We start from the raw sequence: 27,727 nt of genomic DNA on the forward strand, positions 1-27,727 counted from the left end.
AATTTTCCTCCATTTTTTTTTCTAGTTGGATCTTCCATTTTCAATTCCTTTCTACCGTTGGCTGTTGGGTGAGGAGAATGCCCTAAATCTGCAGGATTTAGCACAAATTGCACCAGAAGTGCAAACAACACTGGTGCGTCTGCAGGAGATTGTCAGACAGAGAGATTTAATCCTCCAATCGACGTCTTTTGATGCAATGGAGAAGACTGAGAAGGTAAGTTTTGTTTGAAAAATTCTTCCTTCATTTCTTTTTTATCGTAAAATTAAATTCCTTTGTGGTTTATTCTGGGATTCTCTGCATGAGTTTGTGTACCTATGCTAAAAATAATTCCAATAGTGGGGCTTCTTTGAATAAAAAAAAAATTCTCATTCTTTCTTTGCTCTCTTCTGGTAATTTAATAGATATTTTTGTTGTGAAAATTCTTTCAAAGATTTTTCCTGCAAAATTAATAAATAAAATTAATTCTGGGAAAATTTCAATTTCAACGGAATTTTCATTATTAAATCCACTTTCCAGTGAAATGTTAATAAATTATTGTTAGCTGGAAAGTTTTCTTTTTTTTCCCCTGGAAAAGCAAAAAATTTCTCTAATTTTTAACTCTTTGAGTTTTCATGATAAAATGAAAATTTTACTTGGGGAGGAATATCTCTCGATAAAATTGGAACTTTGTCAATTAATTTGTGTCGCCTTGTGTACGTAACAGTGAAAGAAATCATTCCTAATTGCTTTTCCTTTAGCCTTTACAATTGTTTCCTCATTTGAATTTTAATGATACTTCAGGGAAATTAATTAATTTATATACGTATTTTTACTATCTGCCGGAGCAAATGTTTTTCATTCAGCGCGTGAATTTAATTGCAAGGAGAGGAGAAATTAATTTGTGGAAAATGTATTTTGAGGAAAATGAGAAAATTGTATCAAAAGGGGGTTTAATTCCTCTTATTTTCGAGAGGAAGCTTTTGCAGGAAAAATTAGTTTTAGGAATTGAAAGTTATTGAAGATTTTATTAAAATTTTTGTAAAGTTCCTTAAAATTAAACGCATTAGAATATCTAAATAATTCTTTAAAAAATCAACACAAAAAGGTAAGGGGAGTTTATCTGACTCAAAACTAGATACGGGAAATTTAATTTTAAAAAATTGATTTCTAAACAATTTCAAAACTGTCACGCGTAATACAAGAAATGTCAAATATTAGAAAAATAAATGTCAAACATGAGAATAACGTCAAACGTTAGAAATGTCCAAGGTTATTAGAAATGTCAAAAGGAAAAAGAAACGTCAAGAGTTTAGAAACAGTTTTTAACGTTTTAATAAAAATGTCACGTGTCAGAAAAAATTCAAATGGTAGAATAAGCGTCAATCGTATTAAAACAGAGGGATGCCCATCCCCGAGAAATCAGTACTTTTCGTGAAGCAGCAGGTTCTTCCGATCAGAGGAAGGGATCAAATTGCACAATTCCACTTGCAATCGAAAGTACATTTAATTAGCTTTCGATTGATCCCTATCTCATTATCGAAATAACTTATTAATATAACAAAAAGTTAAAGTGTTTCTCGGGAATCGGTCGAGATTGATCGAGATTCGAGAATTCCTCATACATTTTGTTCAACAAAAAGTGACTTTTCTTCACAGAAAAAGAGGTTATACCATCCCTTTTTATTAAAAGAAATATCAAATGTTAAAAAAAAGAAAAGTCAAACGAAAGAATTGAAACTCTGAGCAATTTTCTAGAGTTTCGGTTGATAATTGAATTTTATAGACAATTTTTCATATTTGATTTATCAGTTTAAAAATTCCTTTGAATATATGGGTTAGAAATAGAGTGTGAAACGTTAGAAATGATCAAGGCTTAAATAAATGTCAAACGATTACAAAGAAATGTCAAACAATAGAAAATGATCGTCAAACGATGAAAAATAATTGTCAATCATTTAATAGAAACGTTAAATAAATCAAATAGGCTAAGATATGCCAAAAATTAGAATAAGCGTTAATCGTTAAAGAAAGAACGTCAAACATTAATAGTTGTCAAACTTTCATCTTAGCCTATTTGACCTATTTGATGTTTCTATTAAATTATTGACAATTGTTTTTCACTGTTTGATAATCCTTTTCTTAAGTTTGATTTGTAATCGTTTGACATTTATTTACGCATTGATCATTTCTAACGTTTAATTTTATTTATCAAACTAAACATTAATAAATAAAACCTCAGGCCCTGTACACGGTCTACTTTGTTTTGAAGTTGAAGTGCAAAAATGGTTCACTTTTTGTATGGGAATTTTTCGCCTTTGGTAATAAAATTTTAATTTTTTGACATTTAGAGTACTGATCGCACGCTGAGAATCTGTCATTTTGTAGGTTATTAGTTGTAGAATTTAACACATCCTGGACGGCTTGACGCACATCGGCGTCCACTGACAGTTCTCAATTCTGTACGCTGTAACAATTTGCCACTCTTTTTGCGTTTGACATTTACCCGGTAGGAAAACTTCTCCAACATTTTTTCAGCCAATTTTGATTGCTGACTCGTAAGGTGTTCATATATGATTAATAAATCTATTATTTATTAAATTTATGAAATGATTTGAAATCAGCATTTAAAAGATTTCAAATTAGTTGTGACAAGAAAAAGGAATTATCTAGATTATTCTAGATAATGATAATTCTGGATATTATTATCCTATGAAGGAAATAGAAATAACAGACTAAGAATTTAGAATATTCTAGATTTTTTTAAATCACACTGTCACAAATACATGTATAAATGTGCTAAATACATGTATTATGAAGTTTTCAGAATTTTTAGAATAAAAAAGTCAACCTGCTTGTTGACGTTATCATCAGGTGATTTAGGTTATATATTTTACGAAAAGAAAATTTTCCTCTTACATAACCTCAATTTAATTTTTGTGATAAAAAAAATGCTTCATAATGTTTAATAGCAAAAAGGAAACTCGTCTGAGAGATTTTCACTGAAATTATCCCATAAATCTGACTTTTTTCCACATGAATATAAAAGTGCGGTTATGTTGGCATGAGAAAAAATGCCAAATATGTCCAAAGATTTTTGAAAACTAAATTGTGTTTTCTTTGCGATAATTTTATATTAAAAAAAATTTGTGTTACACATAACTGAATATTGTGTCAAATAAATATTTTCTGATAACGTGCGAAGAACATAAGAACACCATGGTCCCACCGGGTAACATTTCTGGACGCCAGTGACTAATTGTTACATGTCGTGTAAAAAACCTTTGGGAAGTATTTTACCCGTCGTCAGTGTGTTAATGGTACAAACGGATTTGAGATTGATGCTGTCAGTAAAAAAGCGCAGTCCAACTTCATTTTTTTCCAAAGAATTCCATACAAAAATTGAGTCGCGTACACGGCCTGTAAAACCTCAAACGCTAGAATCTTCACATTTGTGTAGTTTTTGTTGATTTTCTTTTCTGTCTATCTTTAAATGAATATTTTATTAGAAAGAGAAAATGTTGATAATCCTAAATATTCCGAATATTTATTAGAAATTACGAATATACTCATATTTTTTATTCAGATAAGCACCCCTTGCAAAAATATTTTCTTTAAAGCCAATGTGATAAAGGAAAATTATTCCTTTCAATTCTTTTTCTTTATCTTTCTTGGAAAGTGTCTTTAAAAGTTTTGTTTTTATTAATCCTTAAAACTTCTCTGTAGAATCACAAAAAATTCTTTTGTGAGATTTTTTTTAACTTTTCTTCAAAAATATGAATTCTCCTTTTCACATTCTTTTATCACACAGATTGAAAGCTTGGACCTCGATGGTTGTCCCATTGCTGACCTGGGATTGGACTTTGTTTTGCCGGGCTATGCAAATATTGAGCTTCGTCGTGGTGGTCGGGATATCCCCGTAACAATTCACAATCTCCACCAATACATCACACTTGTGTCCTTTTGGTTCCAAGTTGAGGGTGTTCAAAGGCAATTTGAGGCACTTCGTGAAGGTGAGTTTGACACACAAAATTATTTCTTTTTGAAGTTTATTTTTAATTGAATTTAATTTGTCTTTTTTTTTAAAGGATTCGACAGCGTTTTCCCATCACATCGTCTCAGGATGTTCTATCCGGAGGAATTGGAGAATGTCTTCTGTGGCTCGGGTGCGGCTCAGGGTGTCCACAAATGGGATGTTCGTATGCTCCAGGAGAGCTGTCGAACTGATCATGGCTTTACGCAAGACTCAAAGGCAATTCAGTACTTTTATGACATTCTCAGCTCGTATGGGCGTGAGGAGCAGCGGCTATTCTTACAATTTGTCACGGGGAGTCCGCGCCTGCCAACAGGTGGCTTCAAAGCCCTCACGCCGGCACTCACAATTGTCCGAAAGACATTGGATAGCAATCAGAATCCGGATGAGTATTTGCCATCGGTTATGACGTGTGTCAACTACCTCAAATTGCCCGACTACAGTAGTCGCGAAGTGATGAGGAATAAATTGCGTACGGCTGCCTGTGAGGGGAGTATGTCGTTCCATTTGTCCTAAAGAAAATGCAGCAGAAGAAGAGCAAAATTTGCAGTAAGAATTGAGAGAAAGAGAGAGAGAGAGGAATGAGGAGATGTGGAAGAAGAAAAATATTCTAGTCCAACAATTCTCATTTGTGGTTTAATAATGATTAATATGATGATGATGAAGATGATGGAAGAAATCCCTCTACTTATAATAATTCTTTTTCTCTGATCCCTCCCACCACAATTTGGAACATTTTATGGATGGAAGAAAAGATTTAAACAAAATAAATTATTGTATTTCTTTGCCTTTTTTTGATTATTGAGCACAATTTATATTCACAAAAAAAAAGAACTTTTTACAAAGAAAATAAATAAAATTGGAGATTTCTCACCTTCCCCCACGCTTTTCTGCAAAGTTTTAATGTGCAATTTTTTCAAAGTTTTTCATAAAGAAAAGTTTTAAAATCAACAAAAATGAAAAAATAATAAATTGAAATTTTCCCTTCCCTCGCACAGTAAGAGGAGTTTTTATGTGGAGAATATAGAAGAAAACAAAACAGAGAGAAAAGACAAACAAATAATAAGAAAAATGTAAAAAGGAAATCAAGGATAAAGAGCCAAAATACAATATATCGTATAGAGTAAGAGAGATAGAAGAAGAAGTGAAATTGACGAAAATGAGATCCAATTTAGACATTTGAGTAAAAAAAAAACTAAATAGAAAACAATTCGAGAGAGAGAATGAATTTGTGATTTTATATAAAGAATATAATTAAAATAAATAAATAATTTGAAGTAATTTAGTAAGGATAATAAGAAAGAAAAAAAATGATAACCATAGGATTGAGAAAATAGATTTTGTTGCCCATTTGTCTGGTTTTATTCTGGATAAAATTTTATTATTATTTCTCCTCCCAATCCTATTTCATGCAAATTAATATCTAATAATTTTATTTGATGATAAAAATTGAAATTTCCCGCCTTCCTCCTTCCTCCCCACTTGTCCCCTATTTCCCCCATTGTACAAAGGCATATAGATAAACAACTCTTTAAAAAAAGAACATGAAAAAATCGTGAATTTCTGTGTCCCAAAATGTAGTTTTTAATGTGAAAAAAAAAATAACAAACAAAAAATAAGAATAATTTTTGAGAGAAAGCAGAGAGAGAAATTTTCCCCCCAAAAGAAGAAGAGGAATTTTCTCAAGGAAAGAAGATAAATTCGAGCTTTGATCTCGTTTATTTACTAAATCTACGTAATTAATTAATTACACATTAATTAAAAAAGAAAAAGAACTCAAAGATTCATGAAGGATATATCAAAATTTCAGTATCCCAAAAAATCCCAACTATTTGCAACATTATTTCATGAATAAACTTTTTTGTTCAATCAAAATGTGTGTGGAAAGTTTTTTTTTCTTTTTGCTCTAATTAAAACATCATTGAGAGCCAGCCGAGGATTAAGCAGCATCCACCAACGGGGGCGACATGCTTGAAGTTCTTACTGCCAGTGAGAGAGCGGTAGTAGAGAGTGCCGCAGAAGAAGCCCATCCCGACCATGAAGAGGCAGGCGCTCTGTGAAAGAAATGAGAAATTTTTGAGAAAATACTGAAAAACTCGAAAAAATTGGTTGGAAGTTGTTTTAATTCTTTTTTCAAGGAAGCAGAATTGAGCTATCAGAAGCAGGACGAAGAGAAAAAGTGTAAAAGTGCATGAATCAGCAGAAATAAGTGCGAATTTTGGACAAATTAATGCTAATATGGGATTACCGTAAGTAGGGGTCAATTTGTTACTATTTGGTTCTTTTTTTATAAAGAAAATATCAATTTTTATTTTCTTTAATAACGTTATTGGATCAAATTCAAATCTATTAAAAAAAGTCTTTTATTATAAAAATATTTTTAGGGATACCCAAAAAATGTTCCTGAAGGACCTTAATTACCTTTACTGATTTTGATAAATTAGCCATCTGAATATTTCATCAAAAATAGGTTTTAACTCCGTTTCTATGGGTTCTATATGCCAGATTTTGTTGAAATCAAAGCTATCAAAAAAGTCTTAATTGCTTAGAACATTACAGTTTCTAAAAATGACCGCAAGGAGCACCCAAATCGTTGTATCGATTTTTTTATTTCATACAATTCCTAAATTGTCTAAATCTCAGGCAAAGCTCTAAAAATGATATTCGAACTGGTCAATTGCAGTAATGATCAATACCTATACTCTGAGTCCGATTTTATTCATTTTTTTTTTTAATAGGAATCGGTCAAGCAGAATCGGAGATAAAGTGATAACAATTTATGAGATTTATAATCTACACAATGTCGACATTAGCTAAGTTTCTGGTGGTTTTACGAAGTTATCATGCACTAAAATTAATCTTGTCTTTTTTGGGCCTTCTGAGTTTCAATTTGAGTCCGATTTTATCTAAATCGGACCAGCCGTTTTCGAATAATGTTTGATAAATTGTTTTTTAGAAAATTCCGGCTGATATTGAGTTTTTGGGAAGAAATCTCGCTTCTGCAAAACGCATACATCAAGTTTGAGCCCAATCTGACTGCTTCCTTTGATTTCGGATATAAAATGCAACAGGTTCAAAATTGCCCCACTTTACACTAATTTAGAAAATTTTATACGTGCTGATTCTGCTTAGTTTGCAAATTTTCATGTTGAGATAAAGTTTGCTTTTGGTTAGATAATTGCGACAATTGAGATATCAGCCCTGATTAGCATCAGCTTTTGATTAAAATAGATTTTTTTGGCACTTCCGGCACAGACTTATGAGATTGATTATTCTGAGAATCTTTAGAATGAAGAGGTCACAACAAATAATTTATGGTTGAAGGAAGAATAATCTGGGATTCAAAGGAGAGAAAACTCACCAGAACTGGACGGCGGACAAGAGGAATGGCAACGAGGGCAAGAGTGTGGATCTGATGGTAGCGATTGGCCGTCTCGAATGTTTTCTTCGCCTGATCGGCTTCCTTTGGATCATCGTACTCATCCCAATTCCTGTGAGCTCCGTAGGCGCCCAACATGATAGCCGTAGCCCCACTGAGTCCTGCCAGTCGGATGATGTAGAGATTCTTCCCGGCGAGCTTCCACAGTGGGCTGACGGAGGACATCTGCGTTGCCATTGTTTTCACCTGAGTTACCTTCGGCTTCAGACCCTGTGCGCGGAAATTAATAAGATTCATTGAGTAGCCGGAAGGGGCATCAAGGTCAACAAACGGGATGTTTACTAACCACACTTTTAACCACGGAATCCAAACCTGACCACACACCTTTACTCAAAGGATTTGTTACAAAAATATAATTGAGAGCGTCCATTGAAGGTAAAGTCCAGAACTCTTCCGCTTAGGTGGGTTTGTGCGAGGATTTCTTCTGAGGCAAGATGCGATTCTGGTCAGGAAAATTTGTAAGTAACCAACCGAGTCACCGAAACAAGAAAATTGTCGACAAAACGATCATTTCCATGGAGATTTCCTTGGAATTCTTTCTTTTTTCCATGAAATGTTGAAAATTATTGAAAATAATTTTAATTTTTAATGCAGCAAAAATCGCAAAAATACACAATTTAAAGCCATTTGCAATTTATTTGATAAATTAAAATTAAAACACTGAAATCCTGCAATTTATCGGAATGTGCGAATTTTCTGCAACGTTAGACGAGGATTTGGGGCTTTAGATTGAATTTCTGCAACACGTATTCGGGCATGCAGAAAGTGGGATTAACTTTCTTCAGCTGATCACTGCCAAGGAGCGATAGAGCACCCAAACCGAAGAGTGTGTGAAAGATGTCCGGAAGATTGCCAGTTCGATCGCTGAAACCGCCTGTTTCGTTGTCCTGACACGACAGAATGAACTGCTGGAGCTTTTCAGCACTAATCCAGTGCAGGCGACCCATGATGGAGAGGGATGAGAGTACCCACCACGAGTAGCAGACATCGGGCAACTTCTCCGGACGACCATTGAGGCCACCACTCGGGAGTTGCCGTTCGCAGAGCCACCACGCGAGTTTATCACACTCCAGCCTGTGCAGTTGATTGGTGATGGAGAGGAAGCCCACGCAGCAGTACACCAATCCAGCATGACTCTCTGCATTGGGTTTGGAACCGAAACCTCCGTCGGGATTGCAGCAGGACATGACAAAGTCCACGGCCTTTGGGAGATCTATGGTGTCCAGTTTGTTCTGAAAGAATACCAAAAGGGCATCAATGAGAATCCTTCCATCAGAAGATGGATTTATTACTTACCAGGAGCGCAAGGGTTGCCACGGCACAGAAGGAGAATCTCGTGTCAACTTCTCCCCATTTATCACCGAAAAAACTCCCATCTGGTTGCTGGAGACTGACAACGTACCTCACCACAGCCTCCGTGTCAATCTCATGAAGGCAGTCGTATATACAGAGGATCTGAACAGCACTGAGGGTGTAAAGGATGTGGGGATCGTGCCCATCGCATGCAGCAATACCTCCGGAAATAGGACACTGACATTTCTTCACAAACTCCACCACCGTATCCCGGTCAATCTTATCAAGCTCTCCCATGAGATCCAATGCTGTGACACCCCAGTAAATCCCTGACATCCTCAGGAATTCCGTCATATGGTATTCGTATTCATTCTTATCCTTCCCGTAGTTGGAAATGTACTCAACATGCTTATCAAACAGCAAGTCCTTCGTGTCCGGGGAGATCTTCACGTCGTTCATGACAAACGTCTGTGATTGAAAAAGGATTTTATTGCATTTTCTTTACACAAAATCGCAATTTTTTACCATTTTTATGAAATTCTTTCTTTCGTGTTGTTTTGCTAATTTTGTCAAACTAACTGGAAGTTTGTACGTGACAGCTTTAGAAAATTTGAATTGACCGTTTGAACGAAGTAATCGAAATATTCTAATAACTCTATTCTATAAATCTTTCTTATTTAATCTTAAAGATAGCCCTAAAAATATCCTTTAAATGATTTTTTTTATTATATCATGTTCTATTTTTTTATTTTCAATAAAATTGACAAAAAGAAAACATTTTTGTAAAATTTTCATGTTGGTTAAGGCTTCCGTGAAACACCCCTTGGATGGCAATATTTTTCCGGTCTTGTCAGCGGAACATACTCCATTTATCCAGAAATTATCCAGGAAGTAAGTGTTGATTTAGAGATTTCTCCAGTAATTCTCTCTCCTGAACATTTCAACTAATCACTGGCTAAGATATCATCATAAATTCTTCTCAAATAATCCATTTTCTCACAGACTTGAAATATTTCTGATTATCATCCTAATTTCCTGCATTTCCTGGACAGATCTCATTCTCCCAGTAGTTATTAAGCTTCCTTGATATAACCTGCAACTTCTTCTCATCAAGTTTTATTTTTCTCCTCACCAGCAATTCGACAATTCTCGAGGATGGGTGATCCAAGACTAGAAGCAGTGGAGGCTGTTCAGATCGACGAGGGCAGATTCAAGTACATCCTCATTAAGGTGTACGGAAAGCAGCTAGCAGATGGATCTGAGCCTAATAAGCTAATCGTCAGAGGATTTGGGAGGTGTGGCTACCACTGTGAGTACTATTTTAAAATTCTTTTAATTTCCTGATTAATTTAATCTTCCCGGATGAGAGGAAGTTTAGATGAATTTGAATTCTTTATTACAAAAAGGGGCACAAGTGGCTTTCAGAAGTAAGGAAACTAATAATGAAAGATAGTCCACAATCAGACTGAATATTTTAGAGACTGAAAAGTTTCGAATTGATTAAAAAGAACTTTTCGTTGAATTTAAGGAAGAAGTAGGTCTCTTCTTTATAATAGAGATTGTGGGCTATTTTCTCGAAGATTAATTAAATAAAATATTCAAATCTTAAATCTTAAATTATCAAACAGATTAACATTTTCCACTAAGATTAACTATGAAAACTTAGCTAAAAATTATCCCAAAAATGCGAATATTGACGTCACAATTGCGTTTTCTTAATCTTTTGATAAATTGAAATATTCTTGCTCATGTTTCATCAATGAATTAAGAAAATTCTTAGCCAATTGTCCCTTCTGTAAATTCCCAGATTTTCCACAATTTACAATTAATTAAATATCATAGCGTTTATCTATAAATTAAGGGAGATTAAAGGAGGATTGCAAGAGAGTATTTGCACCAATTTACACGATATCGACATCAGGGAGATTCCCTTTTCTGTTAATTTATTGAAATTTCACTTACTAAATTGGATTCATGTGGCATTCAAGGAGATTAAATGCCATAGATATAGTGACTAAGAGTCTGATAATTCCCTTTTGAAGACCTCTCTCTGTATGCAATGAGGAAGATGAGAGCTCTGCAATCAATGGTCATCAGTTGTGTGGTGACTATTCATTGAGGGTATTATGAAGAACTTAATGGAAATCTTGGGTCAGGAGGGGTGGAGTAGCATTAAAACACATTTGGAGCTTTGTCTTTGGTACCGTTTAAAATGCCTTTATGAACGTCAAGTCTATACAATAGGGTTCTTATTAGTCTCTATACTGCTCGATTGATGCACTTGGGCTTCAGTAACACTAACAACAGCACCAATATCCTCCGATTCGGATGTCTTTTTGCTGCTGCAGCCTGGAATGGCACTCGCTGAGTTCCTCCTCTGGTGACCAGCATCAGAAATGTGCTCAAACTCCTCTTCCATTATGCTTGAGTAGTGTTTCTTTGTTGTCTTCTCATCGCTTAGCTCACTATCGGCATAGCCGAGGGTGAAGGGGAGCTTGAGAGACAATTCCCCACCCATTCCGCTCAGTGTCAGCTTCACTTTCACATAGTAAGACACATAGATGGCAAAGACGTTGCGCTCTTCGGGTGTCTGATGCTGAGCCCGGGGGGCACTTGATGCAATCTCCTGGTAGATACCACTCTCACCCGCAGCTGGGATTACAGTGTACTGCCCATTGCGATTTGACCCCATACCGCTGGAGCTGCCAGCCTGCAGTGAACTCTCAACGGCGAGCCAATTTTTTGTTGGTCCACGCATTGGGATGAGGTGGAAGGTTTTGTGGTACGTTTCACCTGGTGCAATTTGATCCGATATGCTACAATCTGCCACAACATTCTTGAATTTTCCATTGCTGAACATACAAACGTCCACATGCTGCACCACAAAGACCTGCGGAAACAGAGAGGGGTTGGTGGGGGGTTGGTTGGGTGTGAGATATTAAAGTAATGTTGTATTGTATATAATATACCCTCAGTTATTGGCGCACCGAGGAAATTTAATACTAACAAGGTGTGGAAAATTTATCATATTCTCTCGGTGAATGATGTTAAATTTATTTATGATATTTACTCATGTTTAACGTGAATTTTATTGCAAACATTCCCAACTAATTTTTATTTAAAAATTCATTCAAGCTTTTAATTTAACTAATTATATTTGATTTTCTCTTCTGCTTTAAAATTCTTTGCAGTTTATTTTTCAATGAAAAAATAAACTTGAAAGAAGTTGAAGAATTTTTATAAAAAGTCTCTTGACGTGGAAAACTGTTAAAAGGTTTTTTTGTGCAAAGAAAAATCTTCAATCAATTTATCAAAATCAATTAAGCTGAAGACGGAACTTTGATCGCAAATTTTCCAATAATAATTGCCACACTTTCTACCTCTTTCCCCTCAATTTTTCCACGTAGTTTTTGCTATATATAACTTGCAAAAAGCAGGTGTCTTGGAGTCCTTCAACCAACACTCTATAAGCTAGTAAATGTAACAAAGTTTCTTCGTCTTGGACGTCTTGGAATTTAAAGTGAATTTTCCAAACACCTCATACCCATTTCCTCGTAACACGTCACACTTTTCCTCTTTACAGATAAAGTGGTTTTGTTGAATTCAATTTACCCGAATCTTGCGGACAATCTTGCGACTTTCATTGTGAACATCTACCGTGGCTGAAACTTGTTCACCATGCCGGTAGACAGATTTATTGAGTGCCGCCTTGAGACTCACACGTCCTTCTGCCCATAAAAATGGTTTGTCAACTGCACCATGAGGCCCCTGAAAGATAGAAGAAAGGAGGAAAAGCAAAAGGATGATATGTATTAGAAATGAGGTGGAAAGTTTGGTAAGAAAGAAAGAGGGGCCACTTTGGAAATTGATATTTGAGAAAATTCGCAACAAGGGAATATATCTGTTCTGTCTCTTGCGGGCAGGATAAGACGACTTTATGTAGATTCAATGTGAGACATGTAAATCCAACTTAGCACATCGGATATAATTTTAAATCCATTGAACCACTCCCAGTTTACCGCGCGTCTCACTTTTCTGCTATGCTGTGAAGTTTTAATTAAAATGAATAATGTATTCATTCAAACCATCCGCGTAAACACATGAATGTCTTACACTTCCCACAACCCCGTGAGACACAATGCTGTTGATATGAGGGGGGTGGGTGGGTGGTACACTGTGAAGGGTGGTTTATAAGCTCATGGATGGAGAATGCAACAATAACACCATTTACACAGGAAAATACTCACCTCATGGGAATTTGTATTATGGAAATGATTGACCCCGTAGTTGTGTATAGACGACGCGAAAGGTGTTTGTTTTTAGAGGGGTGGATAGGTGGCAAAAGCACAAGGAAATTTATTCATTGAAGTAAATTTGTTCATCGTCGCCCAATTTCTTTCCATCTAGATCTGTGTGTGTGTGTGTTGGAATGAAAAACATTTTTTTCTCCTCTATTATTTCTTCTTCGTCACGATGTACCCCCTTTTTCATCACCTCCCCCTGTATAATCGCTCACCCCCACACTAAATGGGGTTTTGCAGTGCTAAATGGAAAATTTGTTTGGTAATTTTCTCCATCATTTCCACGTGAAGCAATATTAAAGGGGTCAAAAGGTGGGTGGATGAAGGTGATTCTTTTTTCACCGTGTAAAGGTGCACAAGTTCCCAGTTTTAATACTTTCCACGACGGGGATAAGATTTAAGTCTAAATTGATTTTTTTTGTGTGTGCGCGAAATGTTTATTATGAAAACACTGATGGATTATTGCGGATGGTTTCTCATAATAAATTTTTCAAGGTATAAGGGGTCTTCTCTTTCATATTTTATGGGGAAATATTGTGCAGATTTTTACGGACAATAAAATTGTGCAAAAAAAATATTTTTAGTAGCCACACGAGGGTGTGATTAGTCGTCTTTTCCTTACCCCACCACACAAATGCTTCGGGAAATGGCAAAGAAATCTTTCTCAAGAAAATGAAAGAGATGCTGATTTATTTAAAATTGATCCAATGCGGTATAAGCTTAATCCATTGGATTTTCTGATTACTTTATAATACTTCTCTTTTTGCTTTCTATAAAGACTGTACATTCATAACATTGTAGGGGTACGTTATTTTTAGGGTGGTGAGGGTGGTAGGTTTAAGGGCTGTGTGTGCGTGGTTTTTGGTTTATTGTATATAGGAAAATGTGTAAAGAAAACGAATAAATTTAGGATGAAAAATCCACAAAAATTCTTTTAACCATAAAATGGTATCCTGCTGATTCCTTTTTTTCTCTCTGTGTTTCCGCAATTGTATTATATATTTCGTATTTTATATACAAGATCAAACGTTTGAGGGAAATACGTTTAAATACGAAATCTCAAATCACCCCCATTATTTTATTTCATTCATGGATTTTCTATGAACGTTCTGAGAAAAAAAATTGACGAATAAAATTAATTTAAAGAGAACTTCTTATTAAAATTCTATTCTGTGTAACTTTATAGAAATACTTTTTTCATATTTTCTTTTGAAGTTTTACTATTTTCGTTGAATTTCCTTCCGGAAAATGCAAAACCTTACTTCATTGCCTCAATGTCTACGCCGAAATGAATTTTTTTTTCCTCTTTTAAAAGAAAAACTTTTCTAAAAACTTAAATTCAAAATGATTTATGTAAATTAAAAGAAATGAATGCGAAGAAAACTCTTTCGTATTTATGAAATATTTTTAGAACTTGTTTAGTTGAAGAGAAAATGAAAAATGTTAGATGCTATATGAGAGGTTTTAAGGGAACAAGCAGATTTTCTTTTTGCACTGATTCCAGAGAGGAGCAAGAAAAAAAAGTTCCTCAAGAGTGCCTTTGTAGTGGAATTTTTCAAGGATATCCCACTTGGGGTTGTTTGTTAAGTATAGGATGGTTCTCATCAATGGAAGAAGGGCCCCTCTTTGAACTTTGAAAGCAAATTATAATTTCACCCTCTCTTGGGACTTTTTTTTCCTTCATCCATTTTCCTTCACATGAATGGATGTTGAGGAAGTCACAATTGAACTCATCGACTTTTTGCAATTTGAAGGTCGCCGTGAAAAGGAAAATCAAATGATATAAAGTCTCAGTGAGATTTGTGTGGAGGCGGAGGGTTGGAAAATATGCGATGGTTAGGGGGGCAAAGCAAGAGGAAGGATGGAATGTGTGCATAGAAGAAAAATCTCTTACACACAGATTTTCTTTTCCATCATATATCCTCTCTTCCCTCAACCCAATATGACATTTATGTATACACAAAGTGGCAATCATTGACCCTGAGAAATGGAGCAGAATACCAAAGAGACATTCAACATTCTTTTTTCTCCTTCTTCTTCTTCTTCTATGCTCCACAAGAAGAAGAATCACACGAAAATCATCTCCCCGTGTCATATCTATTTCTACAAGCTTATAGCTTTCTTACATAGATGGTTTATGAGGAAAGTCATATTTAGATGAGAACGAAAAGTTGAGTGTTGTTTTGTAAGGTCTCTTCTTCGGCAGCACAGTGTCCTCTATATCTTTTTCAATTCACCCCTTCTCTCCTGGAAAAGAAAAGTTAAATCTCCCCATTCTGCCCTTTTTCTTTGCTCTCTTACATATTTCCCTTCTCTTCAAATCCCCCCTGGCAAAATAATACAAAATCACATCGTGTCCTTCCAAAAATAGATGTTCCACGGGCAGAGAAATTCAATGAGCAAAAGACGTTGGTGGCATTATCATGAGAAAATTTTCATGAGATTGTGTGTATTCATTAATAGGAGTTACTCTGTTGGTTTGTTCCCCTTTTCTTCATTTGATTTTTAATTTTTAGATAAAGCTCTTTTTGGGATTATAGAATTGAAATGAAAAATGTTAGAAAAAGAACGTCAAACGTTAGATTTGTACAAATTGTCAAAAGCTGATAATTTGAATGCAACAGCTGAAAACTTTGAAACTTTTCAAACTTTAAAACTTTTAAAAAATCGATACCAAGCGTGCCTTCATCAGGTGCTCAAAAACATTTTCTCAAATAAAATTTAACAAACAAACACTGTGCGTACAAAATGGAGCCCACAAACATACTAAATGACCATAAAATGAAAATATTTTGTGAAAATACAGTGTTGTGTATATTTTAGCATTTTGCAAATGGTGTGAGGAGTAAATCTCTTAATTTTGGTATGAATTTTGAGATTTAATTAAGCACTGGCTGCTCCGTCCTCTAATTTAACTTTTTAATTTGAAATTTAACCATTGCTTTCCCCACCCCCTCAATATAAATTTTATGTTTTCTCTACATTAACGAATGTTAGTATACATAATGATTTGTTGCGCACGATGGATGTGACATTGAGGATGTTTTTTTTTTTCAAATTGAGGATAAATTTCTCCCGCGTGTGGAAAGGGGAGAATTTTTTCGGGTAAATGAGAAAATTCTTCCTTTGGGGAATTTGTGTGCGATGTGCTATTCGTTGACTTTCTGCTAAATATGCTCCATTGTTAACTTCCCACTAATCATTTAGCTATGTGGGTGCGATGAGGAAGAAATTTATAAGAAAACTGATGGTGTGTGGGACGGGGGAGCTTCTCTCTTCCGTGAAAGGTATAAAATTGCGAACAGGCAGTGGTGGAAAATTCTTGGGAAAACAGAAGATGAATGGATTAAAAAGTTCCACACTCCCTGGTGGGTGGTGGTGTGAGAAAGGGGTGGTTGGTGTTTGTTCCTTTAGCCCAGGAGCTGTGTAAGCTTCTTTCTTACATCAGCTTGGTGAGGGGGATGAGATCATGTTTTAAGAACCCTTCCCGTGTAAAGCTTCTAACCCTTAAATCTGTAATACACTTTTGGGGTGTCGCATAACACTTGTCTTGTTGACTCTAAGGGCTCTTTTCTCTGCTTTGTATGAGGAGAAAATCTTGATTGTTGTGATTTATCCTGAAGTAAGCAAGATAAAAATAAATCTCGCTTCCTTTTGGAATTTCCTCGGTGAATCCTGCAAGGAACTGCATTCGTGAATTTATTATAAAAATAAAACAAAAAAGCCCTTCTAAGGGTATGCAAGGAAGAAAAGATAACTTGGAAGGGTTGGAAAAGTATGCACTCCCACCCCATTTACAATGTTGGAGCTTTTTCTCTGTCCATTGTTCTTGAAATTCCTTCTGGTTTGTGAAAACGTAATTTAACGTCATGACTTGTATACTTCTACATCGTTAGTCAAATCGGGGTGTCATGTAAGAGAAAGTCTTATATTTAGAACAAGGCTAAATCATAAATCTTTATTTACTTAATTATGGTTAAATTTTTGACCCAGTGAGGAAGTTCCTGTTTTTAATAATTCTTCATCCTTATTCGTAAATTAAATTAACTCAAAAATAAAACAAATTAATTTTATTTTTTCGAGTTTATCATGTACATTAGATTCTTCTTATTCGTTTTTTAATTTAATTTATTTTTAAATAATATATATAAGTCAAAGGAAGAGCTTTGGTGCAAGATTGGCTTAAATTCAGACCAGAATGTGAGCTTTCTATTGTTTTATGTAATAAATTATAAAAGATATTTACCTACTTCAAAAAGTCAATTCTAAACTCTAACAACACAGAAAAGGCTTTTCTAGTTCTCTTGACTAAAAGGTAATATTTAATAAGTTTTCTTGAGAATTCTATGCAAAATGTCTGCCTTGCATTTCTAGCTCTGCTTGAGAATTTAATTTCGGAAAACCTATTCAATGTAGCTCTTTGCCTTAGAAACAGTCTTCCTCGTATCTTTGTTTCAATGAAACACGATATGAATTTCACTTTACTTTCAATACTAAAAGCATAAGATAAGGGTGCAAATGAGAGTCAATTGGATTCTCTCTGCGTCAGATTTCTCAAATGTGCAAATTTTCTCTACTATGGGGTTGAATTCCAATCTCTAACTCCTTGTCTAATTTTCTCTGTGTTGTATCATTTTCTCCAAAGGGGTTTATTAAAGGAGATGTTGGTGGGTGGTTTTGGTTGCTCTAGTGCCTCTTGGGTGGGATTGTTATTGCTCATCTTGTGGGTGTGAAATAATTTATAGATAGTGAATAGACTCATAATGGCTAGGCTATTTGTCTCAATTAACTCCCCATGGCATGAAGCACCACATGACTGATTCAACTGACTAACTCCCAAGGAAAACCCCTTTCATTTTCAACAGGATGATTCCACTATTGGTAAAGATTTATCTTTTAGCACATATCCAATTTTGTTGGGGGATTCTTTTGATGAGAAACCCCAGAACACACGAAAAAGGGTCAAAAGGTGAATACGCATGGGGATTTCAAAGAATCTCTAATAGGGATTGTTTATTCTCTTACACCCAACGTATTTAGATGGGGATTTGTACAAGTTTTACGGGGAATTACTTACGATATAATGAAATTATAAATTATGAACATTTTCATGAATATTTTTTCAAAATGTTTCAATGGGGATATTTTTCGTATATATCAAAATTTTAAGGGTATTACCCAGCAGTGACTGGACTTCTCCATTTATATAAATCAATTCAATTTACCAATAAATTTGAAATTTCATTGGAAAGCAAATTTACCTTCCAATTGATTTGATTTATTCTATTCTATATAAAATAATTTAGCAGGTGATTCAATTGAATTAAGGGAAGATTGGATTAGTTTTGATAAAAGCTGCGGGAAGATTGATTTGTTTGTAAATTTTGAAGTTTCTTCAATAAACTTTATCAATTAATAAACACAAAATCTATTTATATGTTCTTTGAAGGTTACCCCAAATTAACTTTCCCTCCAAATAGAGAATTAATTTTCCCTCGGAGCAAAAACAGTTTTATTCATCAGAATTTATTAGTTGGTGTTCCACTTCGTGGCCAACACCAAGTATTGTAATCGTCGGAAAAACCGGCCACCTCAGATCGGGTTCAAACTTGGTATGAGCACGTTTTAGACATCCCACATTACGAAAATGGTGGTGGAAAATTTTTGATCCGGCCGGCCTGCCGGCCGGCCTGCCGGCCTGCCGGCCGGTCGCCTAAACTTTGCCTTATAACTTTCGAACGGTAAGAGATAGAGACTTCCGGTTTGAAGTTTTCTATAGAAATATGGGTGTAAAATTTCATTTTTTCGCATTTTCAAAATCCAAGATGGCCGCCGTCCGCCATTTTGAAATACTATCAATCACTTCCCTTATAGCTAGAGGTCTGAAATTTTAGTATGTTGTAGAGCTCAGAGAGACGTTTTCATCAACAATTCATACTTGACAATCGGTCAAGCGGTTTAGCAAATATGGCGGCCTTAAGCAAAAAGTGTTTTTTCGATACAACTCGAGAACGGCTTGACCGATTTTGATCATCTTGGTATCAAATGAAAGGTTTCAAGAAGCCCTACAACTGTATAGAACATTCCAAGTTCCAAAAACATCCGCAAGAGGCGCTAAAATCAAAAACAAAAATTGCCTAACTTTAAGAGGCAATATCTCCCAACATCTGTTATAGATTTCCTTTAAATTTTGATATGTTGTAGCCTGACTCAATATCTGTCACCAGTCCGAAAATGAAGAAAATCTATGTCGCCGTTTAGAAGATATGGCCATTTGAATAATTCTTGCATTTGAAAAGTTCTAAGAACCATATCTCTTGAACCGCTTGTCCGATTTGACTCAACTTTGTATCAAATTAAAGGTTTTGCAATTATCTACAACTTTCTAGAACATCAGAAACCTCTAGAACCATTCCTTCAGGACGAAAAATGCGAAAAACTGTTTTGGTGAAACAAAAATCCGCCATTTTGTGTTCTGGAGGTGACCTTGAAAATTATTGAGATATATGTCAAATTATAGCTTATTTCAAGACCTTTCCAAAACTAGTCATGAAATTTCTGTAGGTGTTATAGAACAAGAGATATGACAATTTTTATGCATCAAATTGCTGAATTTCACTAAAAAATCAACTTTGCCTACTAATATTGTTCACAAATAGTATTACAACGCATAAACAAACTTCTACACGTTGTGGGACACCAACTCTTATAACTGGACGCGTTATGATTGACTTTCTTATTTATCTTTATCTCAAGATCATCTTGAAACTTTTGTTATAGAACTCTGAAGCACCCTGTGTGCTTTTTTTGGGCGGTATCTCGGTGCATTTATCAGTGTACGAGGATTTTTGGGTGGAGATTTTTCTGCTAAAAGTGTGGGTGAGATATTTCTAACATGGGGTGAGGGGTGGCGGTGCCAATGCTAAAAGAATGATGTAAGACGCGCAAAGTGAGGAGTATGAAACCAACCGAAACCGTCAATCAAATCTAGTCCATTTGTGGAAAATTCTTCTCAATTTTCTCCTTCGTATAAGAAGCAGTTTTATTTATATTTTACCGCGCGCAATAACAAAGGGAGCCAAGGGGAATGAATGGTGGAATGGCGAAAAGTTTTCAAGACGATGGGTGTTTGTCACTGTGCGAATGTACAGGAGAAAGTTTTGTTTAATGGATTACAAGGGGGATTTATAATTGGTAGCATCGTGCACGGTGGAAAAGGTGACCCCTGTAGGTGTTTAAGGCATTATTATATACCTAATATATGTATGTATATAAAACCTAAAGGTGGGATTTTCGAATTTAAAATCTTACCTCAATACCCGTCCATTGATCCCCGGTACAGGTTTCTCCGGTGTCTGTGGAGTCCTGACGTGATTTGAATGCTTTCTGGCTGAGTCGGAGTCGGAGGCAGCGTGGCAGGGATGCTTTGGAGGGGGTTGTACACACCGATGGTGGCTGATGGTAGCACTTTGTATCTTCCGAAACACGATGTATTAGTCTCACACCCATTCGTACTGCTGAGCGTCTCTTGACACTCTCATCCACATGGGGATCCGCGATGAAGACACGAACATCGTAATGGGTGCCAATTGGTGCTCCTGTGTACCTTTTGGCCGGAATTAATTGAACACTGGGTGGAGCAATTCCCACCTCCAATGTAAAAGGATGGGCGCCAGCTCCGAGGCGTTCCACAAGTGCTTCCTATATACAGATATTTTTTTTGTACCATTTATCCCGCAGCGTTGAGGAAATGGAATGAAAATAGAAGTAAAATTAATGGAGAAAAATCTCAAATGTGATTGCCAAAAAGACATTGAAGTACATGCGCGATGGTATAAAATTTTGGGGGATGTGAGAAATGATTTATTTTCCTATAAAACATAAAATTATTTATGGATTTCATCAGTTATTTTAGGGGTGATGGCTCTAGGATGGTTGGTTTTTGGGGACTGGAAGTGCTCTATTAGTCTGACTCTGGGAAAAAAAATGTCCAAGTGGAATCTAAACAGGGATTTTAAGCTCTTCAATCAATCGTATTGTTTGTCAATTGATTTATTCCATTTGTTTTATTAGAGACCTATTAAATAGATGAGACGTACTGACTTGAGAGGATTTGTCTGACCTCTTCTTACACAATTCATCTCACAATAAGCTCAATAATAATAATTATTCTCATAATTCTCCTCTCTATAAAAATTCTTATTACAAAATTAGCTTTTCTTTAATTGGTCCGTATATTTTCTTTTACGGACTCGCGCAACAGCCATTGAGTAATGAATGAAGATGTGACGAGACAAGTGGGAACATAACTTGATGGGCTAGAGAGAAAAAGGAAAATCCATTTGCAAATAAATTTCGATTTACAGATTTCTCGTAAATATTTTATGGTATTTTCACCATACTGGAGAGCTTTTACTTTCCCATTCACACCACGATGTCTTCTTCTTTTTAGCTGTGTTTCTTTCAGACACAGCTTTTGTGTACCGAGCAAAATCGAAAGTCGTCAGATCGGGCTCAAACTTGGGATGAGCACGAATTAGGGTCCCCACATTCCAAAAAACGTATGCGCCAAAAAAATTTTTTTCCGGCCGTCCGTCCGGCCGTCCGCCGTGGTTCAACCATAAATTGCAAGAGAACGGTAATAGATAGAGACTTGCGGTAAACGGCAAAGTTCAAATATCGACTGGAAGACATCCGATTATGACGTCAAATTTTACCCCCCACCCCCGCGTCCGCCATTTTGAATAACCTCAAAATTTTGTTTTCGCTATATCTCAGCCCCTGTAATAGCTAAAAATCTGAAATTTTTATATGTTGTAGGCGCCATCAAGACCTTTCCAACGATACCTCATTTTCGAAAATCGGCCAAGCCGTTTAGCCAATATGGCCGCCACAATTTTTCATCGAAAATCGGCCATAACTCGAAAACGGCTTGACCGATTTTGATCAACCCGGACTCAAATGAAAGCTCTCAACAAACCCTACAACTCTCTAGAACATCCGAAGTTTCAAAAGTGACCGCTAGGGGGCCAAAAATCAAAAACAAAATTTTCGATGAGTTTTCGATGAATATCTCGAAAACGCCATTATCGATTTGCTTCATTTTTTGATATGTTATAGCTGACTATATTATCTAGCTCCATGCCAAAAATGAAGAAAATCTATGTCGCCGTTCTCGAGATATAGCCTTCCAAAGTTGGCATGTCATATCTCGGGTTCTACAAGTCCGATCTTGATCAACTCAAGCGCAAATGAAAGGTTTCGCGAAACCCTACAAATGTCTAGAACATTGCAACTTCGAGAAATGACCACGAGAGGCGCTAAAGTCAAAATCAAAATTTTCGAAAATTTCGAACTCGAATATTTCGAAAATGCTATTATCGATTTACTTCGTATTTTAATATGTTATAGCTGAGGTTAAGACCTTTCCAACGATAGCTCAAAATCGAAAATCTATGGAGCCGTTCCCGAGATATGGCGTTTTAAAGATTTCTTAGGGTATGAATTTTCAACTTTTCCCGACTTTGCGCGTATTTAAATTAATTTTCGTTCTAGTTTGCTCTCACAAAATTGGTACACTGAAAGAAACACAGCTCTCGTAAGCTTGGTCAGCTTACCAGTACATTTTTTTCTCTGGTAGTCTGTAGTATACATAATAATCCTTCGTAGCACATGAATTCTTAATACTTGCAGGTTTAAATGGCATTCCAGTGTGCCACATGGAATGAATGTAAAAAGTATTGCAAGAATATTCAGTACATAACGAAAATGGAAATTGGACAAGAATATTCTCTCAATTTACTCAACACTTAGGTGGGTGGGTGGTGACAAAAGCCTAAAAGAATGGTTCTTTCTTCCATCTTTTGGGCGAAAATAAGACATTTTCTGTTGGCTCAGCCTCCCCGTCAACATCATAAAAATATTTTTTTTCTTCACATGCGACGAAGAGAATAAAGAAGTACGATATATTCGTAATGGAATTAATCTACATCTACAGCAGCGTACCCACCATACTACACGCCCAGACTAAAGATCCTCAGCATGAGTTTCATGAAATTTTATCGTGGGGAAAAATTCATTGCATATTTCCTTACTATATATGCTGGCTTTGTGTGTGGGAAAGTGAGAGAATATTGGATTGGTTTTCTCAGCTGGGGGAAAAATCTTGCAAAGCTGGGAAAATCCCCCTGAAGTATTTACAACATTAGTACTGATTTCTCACTTTATGTGCGCCTCTTCGTGTATTACGTTTTATAAAAGGGATTTATTTGCAATTATTCATGGCAAATTATTGACTTAAGGACGGTTTATTGAATTTAACAAGAACAAAATGAGAAGAATAAGCAAAGACGATCCCGGAAAAATAAGCAATTCCGGAATAAATTATGATGTACCTATTGTATTAAGGAATTGATGAAAGGAAGAATCTCGATAAATTATGTGGTTACATTAAGTGGGTATATAAAGTATGTTTCATTCATGAAGCGATAAACGGAAATTTTCTTTTCAATTTCTTTTTAATGTTTTGAGATTAAACTTTAATAATTCTGCTAAAATTCTTTTAAAGAAAAAATCAAACTCGAGACTTTTAATAGACTTTAAAGATTTTTCCATCTTAATTTATTGATTAATTAATTAATTGGTTGCGTTGTGAATGTGGCACATTGTATGGGGTGGGGATGAATAAATGGCATCAAAATGTATGAATAAGCGTCGTAATTAATTTGCAATATACATCGAGGTTTAATTAAATGCCTCAAATAGTCATTTTCATCATGCAAATTTAATAATCATCATCCACCAAATTATTTATGTTTGTACGAAACATGCTTTCAATATCCCCATCATAGCAGACCCTTAAATTTAATAAATAGGTAATGAATTTCGTCGTGAATTTATTTATACTGCTCTTATTTAATTGAGATCCATGACTACCGCTGGGGGAAGGGGAAGGAAACATTTTAAGAAGGTGGGCAGAATTTTAATTGTTAATGAGTCTTTTGCGTTTCTGGCATTGTTAGTCAGGGGTAAATTTTGTGGAAGAAAAATTCTCTTTCACGTTTAATTTTGTATTCACTTCCCAACTTGTTATTCTTCTTTAATGTTTGATCCAAAAAGGACCTTTCATGAAATAATTGAAAATGCTCATTTTTTCATCTTAATCTTTCTCTATCTTCATTGCTTTTCTTGTCTAAACTGAGAATATCCTTGGAGAGCTTTTTTTTCTAGCCTCTGGGGGAAAATACTTTCACTTTACATTGTATATAATACAAGTTGTGTGTGCTTTAATATATAACAAAAGAATAGGGCGAATTTTTTGGGAAGGAGAATGGAGAAAAGAAGTAGAAGAGATCAACTGCAAATTGTGTGTGTACTAAAACGATATTTTCCTTCAAATATAATCATGAGAATATGGGGAGGAAAAATTAGTAAATAGCCATGAATTGGGTCAACAAAAATTGAATATTTTGCCTAGCGAAAAAAAAGCAGAAAGAAGATAAACGAAAATGTGCACCAATAAGAGGGTTCTATAGGAGTTTTCTGTATGAGTTGTGCGTAAAGAAGAGCCTCACCATTTCACTCCAATATTAATTACACTAATTGATTCTCTTGGTACACGCTGAAAAGTGATTGTGACTCTTGAGGTGCTTAAGAGAAAATTGCGGGTGCTCTCCATGGCAAATCCCCATCAATTGGCTTTTGAGAGTATGTTCCGTATACATTTTGAATGAGAATTGTATACAAGAAGTGTTAAACATCACGCATTTCCACATTATGGTTATACCTCTTCTCTCTCTTCCCGTTCTCCCACTACCTCCATGTAACAATAATTCTGCTATACAGTGGCATTCGCACTCATTTACCCATGTTCTGTGTATGTTTAATGCGGATGCTGTAAGATGTACCAAAATGGGGCTGGAAAAGATATGCTAGGGTGGTTTTGCTATATATGAAAGCTTATACCCGAATGGGTGGATTCATGAGTCAAGGGCTATGGCATGAGGGACTCGTGTCAAGTGGTTGGTATAGCTTTAAGCAAAGCCTTTCTATACGGTTGGGGAAAAAAGGTAGAAGCGTAAAACGGAAAAGTATACGTACACATACCCTAGAATGTTGTGTAGTCTTGCTCTAAGATTTTCCGAGTCTCTTTGTTAGATATAATTTCCCACATCCTGACCCAGAACTTGGGTTGAAATAGCGTGTGGATGAATATGATGTTTCCGGATGGGGAAATTGTGTGTTGATAAAGAGAAAAGTTTTTCATATTCATTCATGAAACTCTTCACAGAGACAATGTTTTGACTGCTCAATTTTAGAATTTATACTTCTATGTAAATTCTCTGTGTTCAACGGCTGCCATTGTTGCTGCCCATACAATGAAGGTACTTTTCCATACAAGTTTGTGAATAACTTCCTAAATTATATGCTTTTTCATTTCTGCATTTTTTATTACACTAAAAGGATTTTTATTAAATAATTGCAACATAGTTTAAAGAAATCCAACAGCCGTACAAATTTAAAGTGCAGAAGAAGAAGAAGAACATAGTTTAAATTGTTATAGATTGAAAATGTGCTTTATTCAATGTTGATGAAAAAAATTAAATGTTGCTGATCACAAACGAGATTTGAACCCACAAAACTGACGCACGAATGACTGTGAGTTTAACCATTGCACCACCAAAGCTCGTATTTTGCAAGATATAGTACATTTTCCCTGAGTGTAAGATGGGATGGAAAAAGTTAAAGTTAAAGAAGCATGACTGATGAAAGCTTTATGAGAATGAGAATCATTTCTCGTTGTTTAAAAAACAACATTATTTAGAATTATTCATTACGAGATTTATCACAATTGTCATACACATAAATAATCTTTTTATTTCATTATATCACACTCAAATTATTTTTTATTATTTTTCATGGATTAAAACATAAATTTGACGTACATTATGTACATAAAAATGTTTTTTCTTCATGCGCAATTTTAAACCTAAAAAAAGAACTCTTCAAACATCCCAAAGAAATCACAACGTGACTTTTCTGAAACTTTTCTTGGGTGGTGATAAGTGAGCATATATTATGGGTTATAAAATATGAAGAAGAGAGAGTTGAAAAGACATTTTTCTTATTTTTTTCTAAATTCTATCAAATATATCAGCACGACTTCAGTGTCTCTTGTTTTTCAGGCATTTATATTCTGAAAATCCTACTTTATTTCCACTGGAACATGATGGAAAAACACACCATCCCTCTCAGGGGGAATGCGAGGGGGTTTTGTTGGAATTTACACCCGCAAAACCCCATGAAAACTACACTAGATTTTCATTTCTGTCCTGCTGCGTGAAATTTCCTTGTTTATCCTATCATATTTTATGTTACGTCTGCGACTTGTAATGGGCGTCAGCGTTTATTTTCTGCTATATACAAGAAAATATACGCGACAAGGGAAATTCTTTGTCATTCTCTTTACACGCGCAATGTTTCACTTTCTTTTACATTCCATCCCACTTTCGAGATAGTTGAGCGATATAGATGGATGATGATGCCAAGGATAAAGACAAGAGGATGAGGTGTGTGGGCCAAAGGGAAGTCAAGGGGTGAGGGGAGATGTTTTACTGACACACTTTTTTATATATATCCCATATCCTACACTATATACATATGTATAGCATGTATGTAACTAACTGAATCTCCACTTCACTTTAATCCCATTTGACTCATCTTTCTTCTTCAGCGTGGCGAAGTAGAAAGGATGAGTTTCTGGGGAAATCTCAGACGCCACGAGCAAGAATCAGCTTCTTTTTTTTCATTCTTTTTTTTTTGTATTCTTTCAACATAAAAAACACACATTTTATCACGTCTATTAAATCGACATTATCACGCGTTTTTACTCATTTTCCGGAACTGGCCTCCAGTGCTAAAAGATCCGTAAAAGGGATTGTAAGACTGCGCGAAAAAAGTACAGATAAAGGCGGGAAAAAAAGAGTTCAATAACATTGAAATCCCTTTTCGTGCGTGCCGCATTTTGTGTCATTAGAGAACGTGTCTCTCCATCAGTCATGCCTGCGTTATTCGTATCATATTGCTCTCCAGGGGGTGTTCTAATAAAAATTTTTATGAAAGCGCGATTTATACACATATGTGTATTTTTTAATACATAATACATTAAATAGGTATGTTTTCATTGAAATCCTTGAACAATTTAAACGTTCGAATAATATTAAATCCTGATGGAAGCTTTCAGGGATTTTTTAAATGTCACCTGGTTGATTTCTCATCCACGTTTTATAACGCTCTAGAAGTCACAATTTTCAATATGTATTGATTTCTATAAATTTGATATCAAATATCTTTTTTTTTTATAATAATAAAAAATAAAACATTTTAAAAACGGTTTTATTTCCATTTATTATTCTAAAGTTTATGAGTATAGAAGTCTTTCCAGCGACGTTTTGAATACAAAAAAATGTATTAGAATCTCTAGCTCTGTTAGCAATTTTCATAAAATCATTTTCCAACTTTTCATTCCATTTGTGTAAAATTTTGAATTTTTTTTTTTATAAATTCTGTAACATTTTCTTTCTCACTTCAAATGATATTTTTTCATTCATTTAAATTAATCCTTGGAAATGTATTTTCCGATATGTAAGGAAAAAAACAATACCAAAAATAAAAAATCAATCTTT

At 35.2% G+C, this 27,727-nt stretch overlaps 5 protein-coding genes across 7 annotated transcripts in view; 2 read left to right on the plus strand and 3 right to left on the minus strand.

The window, feature by feature from the left end:
- LOC129794793 (E3 ubiquitin-protein ligase TRIP12) overlaps positions 1–5,885 on the plus strand; it is a 31,023-nt gene extending 25,138 nt beyond the window's left edge. For both annotated transcript variants that reach the window (XM_055835654.1, XM_055835664.1), the window contains exons 8-10: positions 26–214; positions 3,789–3,990; positions 4,066–5,885. In XM_055835654.1, coding sequence (XP_055691629.1) covers positions 26–214; positions 3,789–3,990; positions 4,066–4,526 — 852 coding nt within the window. In that variant the 3' untranslated portion in view covers positions 4,527–5,885. The remainder of the gene's footprint in view (positions 1–25; positions 215–3,788; positions 3,991–4,065) is intronic.
- On the minus strand, positions 5,711–7,958 carry LOC129794877 (transmembrane protein 256-like). The gene is made up of 3 exons (XM_055835785.1): positions 7,736–7,958; positions 7,372–7,659; positions 5,711–6,064 (listed from the first exon to the last, which is right to left on the minus strand). Exons 1-3 carry the CDS (start codon positions 7,817–7,819, stop codon positions 5,921–5,923), a joined length of 516 nt encoding a protein of 171 aa, XP_055691760.1. The 5' UTR covers positions 7,820–7,958; the 3' UTR covers positions 5,711–5,920.
- A 107-nt stretch (positions 7,959–8,065) lies between these two features.
- LOC129794851 (geranylgeranyl transferase type-2 subunit beta) lies at positions 8,066–9,330 on the minus strand. Its single transcript, XM_055835753.1, has 3 exons — positions 9,268–9,330; positions 8,746–9,210; positions 8,066–8,681 (listed from the first exon to the last, which is right to left on the minus strand). Exons 1-3 carry the CDS (start codon positions 9,268–9,270, stop codon positions 8,154–8,156), a joined length of 996 nt encoding a protein of 331 aa, XP_055691728.1. The 5' UTR covers positions 9,271–9,330; the 3' UTR covers positions 8,066–8,153.
- A 229-nt stretch (positions 9,331–9,559) lies between these two features.
- Positions 9,560–27,727, plus strand: part of LOC129794882 (sex-regulated protein janus-A-like) — a 37,614-nt gene continuing 19,446 nt past the window's right edge. Inside the window, exons 1-2 of the mRNA XM_055835798.1 lie at positions 9,560–9,633; positions 9,878–10,051. Coding sequence (XP_055691773.1) covers positions 9,570–9,633; positions 9,878–10,051 — 238 coding nt within the window. The 5' untranslated portion in view covers positions 9,560–9,569. The remainder of the gene's footprint in view (positions 9,634–9,877; positions 10,052–27,727) is intronic.
- The window catches only part of LOC129794831 (arrestin homolog), a 34,562-nt gene continuing 17,767 nt past the window's right edge, over positions 10,933–27,727 (minus strand). For both annotated transcript variants that reach the window (XM_055835729.1, XM_055835718.1), the window contains 3 exons: positions 20,355–20,744; positions 12,355–12,510; positions 10,933–11,632 (listed from right to left, as the gene is read on the minus strand). In XM_055835729.1, coding sequence (XP_055691704.1) covers positions 10,976–11,632; positions 12,355–12,510; positions 20,355–20,744 — 1,203 coding nt within the window. In that variant the 3' untranslated portion in view covers positions 10,933–10,975. The remainder of the gene's footprint in view (positions 11,633–12,354; positions 12,511–20,354; positions 20,745–27,727) is intronic.

The sequence above is a fragment of the Lutzomyia longipalpis genome, chromosome 1, assembly GCF_024334085.1.
Source record: "Lutzomyia longipalpis isolate SR_M1_2022 chromosome 1, ASM2433408v1".
Lineage (NCBI taxonomy): Eukaryota > Metazoa > Arthropoda > Insecta > Diptera > Psychodidae > Lutzomyia > Lutzomyia longipalpis.